An 11,535-nucleotide genomic window follows, 5' to 3' on the forward strand; every position below is an offset into this window, starting at 1 on the left:
GCTGGGGCTGCAGGGAGTTGGGAGTCTGGCAGTGTCTGAAGCACCGCAGGCTTCCCATCCCAAGGCTGGAGCATCAAGACTCAAACTGAGAAACTCCAAGTTCAAATCCCCACTCAGCCATGAAGCTCACTGGGTGACCTGAGATCAGTCACTGTTCCCTTTGAGCCAACCTCACGGGGTTGTTGTGAAGGTGAAAGAAGAACAGGTAGAGGAGCAGGACCTTGAGCTCTGTGGATACGAATGCAATAAATTAATTAATAAATAAAAATAAAATAAAGCATGGATTTGTCTCACTGACACATTAAACTACTGCTTGCAAATGTCTTGGATGTGCATCAGCAAATGGCCAAGATGGAAAAGGCCTGTTCTCTCCAAGTGTCAAGTACAAAGAGGTCAAATCAGGTGAAATGTAAGAAGCTGTTAGATGGGAATGTTAAGTGGATGGTGGGGGAAGAGTAAGAACGAAGCTCAAAAGAATTCACACAGAAATTGAAATCTAACAGCAACGCTGCCAAATTTGGGGAGGGGTGTAATGTGTGAATATAGCTCTAGCTCCGACAAACAAATAAACAGCAAATAAATAAATTGCAAGCCAAATTGTCGGCAAAAAAACCACACTGGATATTCACATTCATCAGATAAAGGGTGATAAACATAATTGTATTATGGAGCAAGCCGCGATGTTTGCAGTACTGCTAGTCAGTGAGGAAAGCTAACGTTTGCTGCACGGTAAATTATCCCCAATTACATTTACCACAGTGGCTTCCTAATTATACATATAAACAAAATAACACACAGCAACCCCCAAAGTAATCCAATCATTTCCTTTGCATATTAGTATCGTTCTGGCACGAGAAGAAGCCAAGCTTCCTCTTACCATTTGTGATTACTTTTTAGCTCGGACGACGAGAAATCACTCTTGGCAGCATCTAACTGGGTTTGTTGCGAATCCCGATTACCCTGAAATGCTGGAGCTTTAAACAATGGAGAGACTGGTTTTCCATTCAAAGCAGAGCACTCTCCCCGCCCTTCCCCCCAATTCCTCACTTTTTTTTCCTGCTTAGCAGTGCTAAAGTTGTGAGCGGAGTTATATTGCCATCAAGCTCCACTTTTAATGACTGAGAACCTTCTCAACCAAGTTCTGGCACCGTAAGAAAATAAATATGACGTAGGCAATTCCAAACCAAAACGTTCGCAGGGCACCTGGAAACCTGGTGTGTCTCCGCATTGTGCCAACACAACCTACAAAGTACAACAGTTTCTTCCTGCTGCTCTGAATTCAGGACATTTGCACGAGTGACGCTAAGCAGGCTTTTAAATCTGGAATGGATTGCCTGCGACGATAATTAATGCAAGACAGAAAGCAGAGAGAGCATCGTTTTAAAATCAGATGGAAATGCTAGTCAACTGTGGCTTTTCATCCCATTTGCAGAAGCAGAACGGGCAAAAGGCGACGAGGCCGTAACCCTACCCAATGCTGTGTAACAGCCAGGAGCAGGAACCGCAAGCAAGGATGTCCTGGGTTCAAATCTCACTTTGAACACAAGCTCACCAAGAAAAACTACTATTCTGAGCCTCGCATTGGCTGCACAAGAAACAATGCCCTGCCTTTATCATTGTAAACATTCTGAGCCTGTCGCTTAACGGTGAGGATGTTGTTTAATGGGGTAATGTCTGTGATAACGATTTCATTTCGCAATCTACATGACGCGCTCCGCATGTCTGAAATGCACTATATAGAAATGCGTTTTATTATTATTATCTTCCTATGGTGCATTTTGGGCGCCGATTCCCAGGTACAAAGCGCAGCGCAATTTCTAAAAGCTGCCCACATGTGCAAATTGCAGCTTTCGCCAAAACACGCCCCAGAAAAGGGATTTCCAGTCATTGCTCGCGAGTAATTTGCAAACAGTAATTTGCTGTTTATTTGCACACAAGGGCCCTTCATAAGGCACACATATTTATATACTTGGAAAGGGGTTTCTGAAGACAAAATGCAGTTTACGAAATGGCCCTTAAAACCGTTTAAGAGCACGACTGGAAGACACCCTGAGCTTCCAAGTTACTGGCAATTCCCTAACAAAACAGCTCCCCCAATAACGCTACCTTTTTACTGGGGAAGCTTCACTTCCCTTGTGAACAAATTTGTATCAGGTGGAAGAAGCATTCTATCCCATAAATTACAGCAGGAAATTCCAAATATTTCAGCATTTACATTCTCTTCACTTCGAGCCTGCAAGGGGGCACAGTGTCCACGCTTATTATTTTAACGAGGAGCTATTTATCAAACTTTCCAAGCAAGCTGCTTTATCAGAGACCTCCCTTAGTGTACACGCTAAAACTGTATAGAGAAAACAAGAACTACTGACAGACAAATATATGTAAAATAATTATGGGCGGAAACACATTAAAAAAATCAGTCAAACTTTTACAAGTGAACATAGGAAATTTCCACAGATTTCTCCACTGTTGTCAAAAGACTTGCAGAATTCCAAAAATATGGCCATTGGTTCCACATTGGGGACCATACACTGATAATCCCCTGAACTCTGTGAGATGCCCCTACCTGAGTTCTGTATACATCACCGAGAACTTAAAGAGAGGAATGGCCTCTCACCAGAGGTGTTTTTGGGGAGTGGGGGTGGGGAGATATCCTAAGTTGCCCCTGGAAAGCACAGCATTCACAAACTTAAGAATTCTTTCACCGTACCAACAACCTTCTCAAGATGAGAAGTACAAGCCTGTTTGGGTGGGCCGGGAGAGAGAGAGACTATCTTTCCCTTACAGTCCTCTGGAATGAGATCTGGTGGGGAGAAAAAGAATCCCTTATCCTGTGGTGCCTCTTGCTGCTTCTGAGCACCTGCAAAGAGACAGCTGGTTCCTTTCTTCCGAGACCTCTCTGCATAGACCAGACATGCCATGTAAGGTCAACAAAGGTAAAGGACCCCTGGACGGTTAAGTCCAGTCAAAGGCAACTACAGTGGTACCTCGGGTTAAGAACTTAATTCGTTCTGGTGGTCCGTTCTTAACCTGAAACTGTTCTTAACCTGATACACTACTTTAGCTAATGGGGCCTCCCACTGCTGCCGCACCGCCAGAGCACGATTTCTGTTCTCATCCTGAAGCAAAGTTCTTAACCCGAGGTAATATTTCTGGGTTAGCATAGTCTGTAACCTGAAGCATCTGTAACCTGAAGTGTCTGTAACCCAAGGTACCACTGTATGGGGTTGTGGAGCTCATCTCACTTTGAGGCCAAGAGAGCCAGCGTTTGTCCGCAGACAGCTTTCCGGGTCATGTGGCCAGCATGACTAAACCGCTTCTGGCGCAACGGAACACAGTGACGGAAACCAGAAACGCCATTTATCTTCCCGCTGCAGCAGTGCCTATTTATCTACTTGAACTGCTAGGTGGGCAGGAGCTGGGACAGAGCAACAGGAGCTGACCCTGTCGCAGGGATTCGAACCGCCGACCTTCTGATCGGCAAGCCCAAGAGGCTCAGTGGTTTAGATCATAGTGTCACCCTTTCTTCCTAGACCTCTCTGCATAGACCAGACACACCATATAGGAGGGCTGGGGAGCTGGGCCTCCCAAATAATTTTCAGTGAAGGGGCCAGGCCCCCTTAAAGTTCCACGGTGGCTGTACATGCATGGCATGCTGATTTTGCGGAGCCCTGTCAATCGAGGGGGCAAGGTGGCACGCATGGCATAGACAGTGGACCTCATGGATATTTACCCCTGGATTTCTCATACTCCAGGAGCTTTTTCAAAGAAAAAGAAATATCCGCTACTGATTCCTCTTTTTAACGTTATCATTTCCTTCCTGCACTCTCTTTGCTTTCAAGGAAGAACAACTATGCCTCGGTCCAGTATACCTGAAGGAGCGTCTCCACCTCCATCATTCTGCCCGGACACTGAGGTCCAGTGCCGAGGGCCTTATGGTGGTTCCCTCACGGCGAGAAGCCAAGTTACAGGGAACCAGGCAGAGGGCCTTTTCGGTAGTGGCACCCGCCCTGTGGAAAGCCCTCCCACCAGATATCAAAGAGAAAAATAACTACCAAACTTTTAGAAGACATCTGAAGGCAGCCCTGTTTAATAATGTTTAATAGGTTATTGTATTTTAGTGTTTTGTTGGAAGCCGCCCAGAGTGACTGGGGAAACCCAGCCAGATGGGCGGGGTATAAATAATAAATTATTATTGTTATTATTACTATGCAGTTTGTTGTCATTTTATTATATATTTAACCAAGTTGCATGCCGCCCTTCATCTGTAGACCTCAGAACGTAACAACGCAAGGTAAAAACACAAAATGAATAATAAAAACAAGAACAAAAATAAACCCACAGGCCAATAAGCCCCCCACCCCTCTCACTGCGTGCAGTCTTACTGGATTCCAAAGTTCTCCAATCACATGCAGTGCATCAAACGGAAAGAAAGAATGGGAAGAACCACATGCACTGCCCAGCACGATAAAATCTACTTTCGGAGAAGCAAATATTTATTTCCCTGGCGCAACGTATCATTCGCCGCCGGTATTTGTGTAGCGTTTCCCCTGTGTGCTTGAAACACTTCACGTAGGTTATAGCACTCAACAATTTTCAGGCTACCACCCAAATCTTGCCGTTTTGCCTTTAAATTAACTGTTTATGCTACCTGACCCACCCCCACTGCTATAGGAAAACAGGACTGCAGCTGTGCTGCGCAGCAGGGAAGGCGGGCAGAGGGGAGTGGGACGAGGAAAAATGGTCCAGAGAGGCAGCCTCTGCCTCATCTTCCAGTTCAGCTATGAATTTAACAAGGCAGAGCATCAATCTGCAGGTTGAAGACTGCCAACTTCAGCCTGGGTGAACTTTACAGAAACACTGCAAGGTTGCAAGAATGCAATATTCTGATGTGGAGAGGTTGCAGGGGGGAGAGCCAGAACTTAGAAGGAGAGCATGTACCTTGCATGCAGAAAGGAGGTTCAATCCACAGTTCCTCCAGGCAGGGATGGGAATTCACCCTGATAGTCAGTTTAGAGTTAGATGATGGCAGTGCCAAGTCGAAATTCAAATTGCGGGCCTCTAAGCTCATAGCTCAGTCTCTCTACCAGCAGCCTCAAATGCATGTGGGTTGCTTTCCCTCTTTAAAACATTCTACCATCATCCCGCTTTGCTGTTTCCATTATAGGATGCCAGACTAGATATGTGATGTGACCACACAGCAGTAACACAAAACAACCACCACAACAACAATCCACACAAATGCAACAACAAAGAACAGACTATCCGACCTGTTGCAGCAAAGAGCCGGCACAAAGCTCAGAATAGCGCTTGACCTGCCCTGCAGAAGTCAACACTTTTGTCGCCAATTCCTGGTGTCAAGATGTATTTCTTTATTTTGGAGCAGGTAAGAAAAGTGATAAAAGAGACCGCTTGCGCCAAAACACAACAGCAGCAGCAGCAAAAAAATTAAAAAAGCCACTTAGGCTCTGACAGCTATTTCCCCCAGAATCCAATTAAAGAGCAATCCTCGCCCGAATAGTGCAATATTCTCACACATGAGGAATGCTTCCAATATACTGGTCACTGTAAACTGCAACGCAAACAGCGGGTGCGGAGGACGGAAGCGTACAAGAATTGATCAAGAGCAAAAAGTCAATAGAGGTATCCAGCACAGTTCAGAACAACTTTTATTTCCCAGCCCCAACACTGAATATTCGAGGAACGCATCACAGTTTTGCTTATTCCACATGCATGACAACTGACCATTTCTCAATGAAAGGCTGAGCCAGCGTTCACTCTTTGTAGAGATCCCCCAGAGTTCTCACATTTTTTTTAAAAAAAAGAGACAAGCATTCATTCATTCGCACCAACTTGCCCTTCTCCTTTGCTAAAAGCTTCCACCGCTCCCAAGAGTCTCCGAGTTGTGTTTACAATGCCTCTTTATCGCAGGACTCTCGGCTGCCCAGAAAACCAAACTTCAAGATGCTGCACTTACAACTTTCTTTCCAAAAAAAAGGAAAGGGGAAAAAAGCAGAGCGCAGTCGCAAAAAACCCCCAACGACCCAGGGGGTTACCTGCTTTCACTTCCAATTCCAACACACCATTCCATAAGCCTGAGCTCTCCCTAAGCTAACAAGAAATCCCGTCTGTAATGACAATTTAGCTTATGCAAACATAGCACTTGTCAACAAGGGCTACTATTTCCAGCAAGCGTGACACCTACTCTGTGTAGCTAACAATCAAAGCTTCATGGTACGTTCTATCCAGCATCTGGCTACACTTGTTCCTCACACAACTCCTGATTTATCTTCAATCCACTTACAAACATTGCAGAGCGGCACATCTGTCCAACGCCAAGTATTCCTCTGTTCACACTAACTCCCTGCCCCCCCCCCCCGTTTCTGCCCTCGTTGGCACACTCACTCACCCCCCCCCGCGGCCACCCCCCTCCCCCCAAAAAATCATAAGTTTGGGCGGTTTTCCCCGTACCTGCAGTTCGGAGGTGGGTCCAGGGTTATTTCAGCCAGCTCCTTTTGAATCCTGTTGGCAAAATGAGAAGAGACACAGAGCGTTTGCGAGAGCCTGAGGAATATATCGGGGAATTACACTGCCCTCTACCACCATGCAGTTAAATGCAAGATTGGTTTTGCTTCAGTAATGCTAACATGGCTGCTTCCTCTTTGTTCTCAGAGGCATAACCCAAATCCCAGAACAGAGAAAACTTTGCAGCTTCCCTTTTCTTAGCTGTGACGGTAAATAGAGCATTTGCACCTCAGCCCGGTGGGAATTCCCACCAAGCCCTCAGGAAAGTGAGTCTCAGGGATTTCCAGCCGCTCTTTAGGAGGCATTTTTTCTTTTTAATCTTATATGCAAATGAGACCCGGGAAGGAGGGGGAGAGGAGGAAAACAGAAGCATATTTGAGAATGACTTTTCTACCAACATTGCCTGGGAGTTGTAGCCAAGGCTGAAGCATGACAAACAAGGACACTTTTTTTGGGGGGGGGGGCGCAATGCTTCTCCTGCTGCCACTAGTGACTTTTAGCATTTCAATCACCTTGGTATATATGCATCCAGGTTGCTGGAACTAAGCCTTGACATCCTTCTGCTGCTTTCTCTCCTCAAACCCACGAAACATTTTTCTTTTCTTTTCCAGAAACCCCGTAAAATAAAACAAACACTGATCTATCAGTTGTGATTTCAGCCCAGATGGTATCTCTGGACAGCAGTTATAAAGATGCCTGGATCCCAAGAGAAAACGTTTCGCCACTTTTGCTACAGTTGATAGAAGTCATCAAAAGAAGGAACAAAATATTCTCTCTTTCTTTCTCTCTCTTTTGAAGGAAGGGGGATTTTACTGCTAATTTTACAAAGTTCAGATAATTTATGTTTTGCCTGTAGTAGATCCATGGCGATGACAAATGATTTAGATAGAACTGCTCTGGATTTGTACCATACATGAATTTACACAAAACATCAGGTCAAGGAACACACAGGGCTAAGATTTTGCAAGATCAAGCAGGATATTAAAAGAATCACTCACTGGATTTATGTATCAGCAGTAAAGTTACTATATAAATACCTAGTAAGCCGCTAGCAAAAGTTATCTTAAATCCATTGGAAGTTACACAAAGGATCCATTTCTTATCATTTCCTCCCCTCAACGACTGTATGTACTTTTATTTTCAGACTCTACTGTTTTCGATTTAAAAGCAGCAGATGGTAAAAGCTAAGACGCCCCTCAAGTCATTTTTGCAGGACTGCCCACCTGCAAGGCAAAGTTTCAGAGCTGCTAATGAATGTGTGGAGTTTGGCATCAGCATATTCCAACACGCACCCTCCAAACATATAGGCCAACTCTGAAATAAGTGTTAAACACTCCCACTGACTTTGTGGGAGATTATTGCACCCTTAAATATCTTGGATGCCATTTGTCAGATACACTATTGGAGAATGTAACGCAGATTCCTAGCTAAAAGTGAGCTTCGAGGAAATGATTACTGGGTTATCTCCAAAGAGGCAGAGATCAACAAGGCATTTTAAGTTTGCCCAATTCAGAAGGCTGTTAAAGAAAATTAACCCGTGAGTGAGGATCTTCAGAACGCTGCAAATCGTAGATGCATAGAGGTAGCATCTAGCAGGTTCCTCTCAAGTTTTTGAAACTTTCAAGATAGAAGGACAGTCATTAATCTGTAGTTCCAATGAGGTAAAAGCACTCAAGCTAGCACAGCTGCTTGCATTTCAACCAACCAACCAAACTAACAAAAAACCCTTCTATGGATGTGCGTGCATGAGGTTCCCAAAAAGAAGAAGAGCAAAAGAGTCATTTCTCGTCAAGTACTCTTATACAGCATCCAAGCCAAGCCAAATGATGAATCGTCCCATTTCCTCCCATCCCCACCAAAAGAAAGAGCTGAAGCATTCAGATCCAGGTATGAATGTACATGAACGAACCTCTCATGATGACGCCACATCGCCCAGGGGAAACTGGAGCTGCTCTACGAGTGGGCAAAGTGAATCGAAGCAGCGCCCCCAGCACACACATATACAGGGGCAAAGCAGTTCACAACTCGACTCCCCATTAAACACACTCACTTTGGGCAGCACCCAAGAATCAGGGGGTGAACCCAACAGCGCACTGGTCACAACTCTGCCTGGATCCATTCAACCGCCATCGCTGACGTGGTGTTAGAAAGAGACCTCTTAATCCACGGACTATTTCCATGCGGGTCTCGCCATCCCAACAGTGAACAGCAACATCTCAAAGTTTGTTAGTTCATCTTAAGGACCTTCCCTTGTTTGCAAAGCAAGCAAACAAACAAAAATAAAAGCTTTCTCCCTGAAAAATTCCTACCCGCTGTTTGGGACAAATTACCTTTTAGCACTAGTGGAGAGCTTGGCAGTCGTTTTGCTGGAGAGTTTGGTGTTCTTCTTCTGTTGGGTGGCCGAAGGCTTTCTCTCTTCTTGCTCCTCAGGTTCAGGAGCTGGTGGGTCCCTCTGATCTGCATCTGAACTCCCACTGCTAGTACTTGGACTTTCGTCATCTGACCTCTGCCTGTCACTGGACATCTTGGAAAACTTTCAGGGAAGGAGCAAAGGAGGGACAAAAAGAAAAAAAAAACACGTCAATTTCCAGGAAAAATAAATATGACTTAGTTATACATTTGGTGGCCAAGACTACTGAAGCTATACTCTATTGTAATTCACCCAAGAACAACAAATCTTTTGATTCCTCTTTATTATGACTGTGTGTCGATTGCTGATGTTACGTTTTCTCTCCTGCACATAATAATTAAATAAAAATCAGTTCCACCCAGCGAAGGGCTATTCATTCAGTCCCCTGTCATCTGCAAGCAAACTTATTTGGTGCCCCTTAAACTGGTCATGATGAAGATTGGAATGGGGGGGTGTACGAGAGGGGGGAAATAGGGTTGACCAAAATCACGTCTCAGTTTGAGGTTCCAATGCAACAGTTCCAATGTTTATGAATTTTTTCAAAAGATTTTTTTTTAAAAAAATGGATTTTCTCCTCCCACCTCCAAATCCTATCATGCGTCCTCCCCCCCCCCGCCCCACAACACACTCCCCAATTCTTCAGACAGTACGTCAATTGTCTACTTTGTTCGGAGGCATGAGGCAGATTTAGCAGAGTACTCAGGCAATGAGCATTAATAACTTATGACACGTTGTAAATAGCAGAGGCTTGCCAAAAAAATATAGGATTTTTTCCCCTTTAAGTCAGTAATACCTTCTAAATATTTACACTGGAGCAGAGGGGGTCAAGGCAGACATATCTCCTCCTCCCCCCCCCCCACCCCACCCCCAAGACTTAAGCTGATATACAAATTGGGAGGGGGAGTGAGAAATAAACCCCCCACCAACACCACCCACTCCCTCTTGTTTCCCTGTATTTAAAGGGCTGGAGAGGATTTGCTATTTCAGACTCAAATGCTTTTCTCTCCGTCCAGAGAAACCCGCGAGCTCGGGTTCTATTTACACGGCCGGCAGCAAGAATTGCATTTGGTCACCACCGAGCAGCCTGGAAAGGAGGAGGAGGGAGAGAGGGAAGGGGGGAGAGAGAGAGAGAGAGAGAGAGAGAGAGAGAAGAAGAAGAAGAAGAAGAAGAAGAAGCATAATTCAAACTGCACCTTCTGCAAAGCTTTCAACGCCACCGAGTCTTGATCAGTTTCTACAAAACAGACCGACATATTTTTTTTCTCCTGCCCCCTCTAAAAAAGACACATCCAGGGAGGCTCAGATCGGAGAGCTTGGAATATTTGTATTATATATCTATATTTTTTTCTATTTTTAGAAGAAGAAGAAAAAAAAGAGGATCCTCGTCGGGAATTGCAGGAGGGCAAAAATTGCAGCTCTGCCCCCCCCCCCAACACCACCACCCCGCGCTCCCTCTCTCTCTCACACACACACACAGAGAGAGAGTCGTCGCCGTCTCGCCCCCCCCCCCCCGCGCCTCGGCTTTGTAGGGAGAGCCAAGCTCCCAGCCAGGAGGGTATGGAGGGGCTGCTATGGCAGGAGCCTCCCCCCCCCCCGCACACACACACTACCAGCGTGGTGTGTGCACACCAAGTGAGGCGTGAACTCAAGTCTCGGCTCCTCCGGCTCTGCCGGCCACCGCCAGGCAGCAAGCGCTGAAAACAAGAACAAAGCTCCCTCTACCAATCTCTCTTTCTTCCTTCAACGCGCCCCCCCCCTCAACCTCGGGCGCCGCGCTCCTTTTTCCCTCCTCCTCCTCCTCCTCCTCTTCTCTCCTCCTCCCCCCACCATGCTCGCCCAGGCTCCTGCTGCAGCCACCTAACCCGTTTCTCCTTTTACCTTCGCAGGCGTCCTGTCCCGACGTTAGCTCGGAGGGGGGAGGGATGGACGGGAGGGGGGGAGGGCAGGGGAGAGAAAATGTCCTTGGAGGGGATGGAAGCAGCCCCGGGTGTGGGGTGGGGGGGGGGGCGTTGAAATAAAGCAGCAGAGGAGGCTCTGTGGCCGGGCAGTGTGGAACATTGAGAGTCGGAGCGGGGGGGTGGGGTGGGGGGGAGAGTGAGTGAGTGAGTGAGAAAGGGGGAGGTGCAGTGCGGCTGGATGGCCGGAGGGTGGTGCTGCAGAGGCCTCCTAATTTATTTATTTATTTCCCCTTTGCCGCCTCTCCTCCCCCAGCCCCACCACCAATCCCCACCTCGCACCGTTTCCTCCAAGCCAGCTCCCGCGGCGGGGTAAGGGGTAACGTGGCTCGGGGATCGCGAGCTCCCTCTTTCTCACGCTCCCTCCCTCTCTCCCCCCCCCCCGCTTTCCCCGGGGGGAGGAAAGGCCGGATGGAACGAGGCAAGGATCGAACGTTCCACCGCCTCCGCCCCCTTGTGTCGCTACGTTCGGCTCCAGAACGTTGCAGTCAGCAAAGTTCCAAAACGGAGGAAGGAGCGGGTTGGCGGGGGGGGGGGTGTATGTCCTGATGGGAAGGGGGGGGGAGTTGACAGGGAGAAGGTGGCAGCAACGGTGGAGGGGGGCGGCGCTCGCTCGCTTTACTCGGCTGGCAGAGCGCGCGCGCG

At 47.0% G+C, this 11,535-nt stretch overlaps 1 protein-coding gene across 4 annotated transcripts in view; it reads right to left on the bottom strand.

Annotated features, from left to right (window-relative positions):
* The window catches only part of UBE2E3 (ubiquitin conjugating enzyme E2 E3), a 102,236-nt gene extending 90,914 nt beyond the window's left edge, over positions 1-11,322 (bottom strand). The window contains exons 1-4 of one of the 4 annotated variants that reach the window (XM_080973053.1): positions 11,173-11,191; positions 10,129-10,209; positions 8,856-9,058; positions 6,472-6,522 (exon numbers count right to left, since the gene is read on the bottom strand). In XM_080973053.1, coding sequence (XP_080829179.1) covers positions 6,472-6,522; positions 8,856-9,058; positions 10,129-10,188 — 314 coding nt within the window. In that variant the 5' untranslated portion in view covers positions 10,189-10,209; positions 11,173-11,191. Of the gene's footprint in view, positions 1-6,471; positions 6,523-8,855; positions 9,059-10,128; positions 10,365-11,165 lie in introns of those variants that run through there. The other 3 variants (XM_080973055.1, XM_080973054.1, XM_080973056.1) reach the window with 3 other exon arrangements.
* Between the last annotated feature and the right edge of the window lie 213 nt (positions 11,323-11,535).

The sequence above is a fragment of the Podarcis pityusensis genome (genome assembly GCF_964106645.2).
Source record: "Podarcis pityusensis genome assembly, chromosome: 1".
NCBI classification, from domain to species: domain Eukaryota; kingdom Metazoa; phylum Chordata; class Lepidosauria; order Squamata; family Lacertidae; genus Podarcis; species Podarcis pityusensis.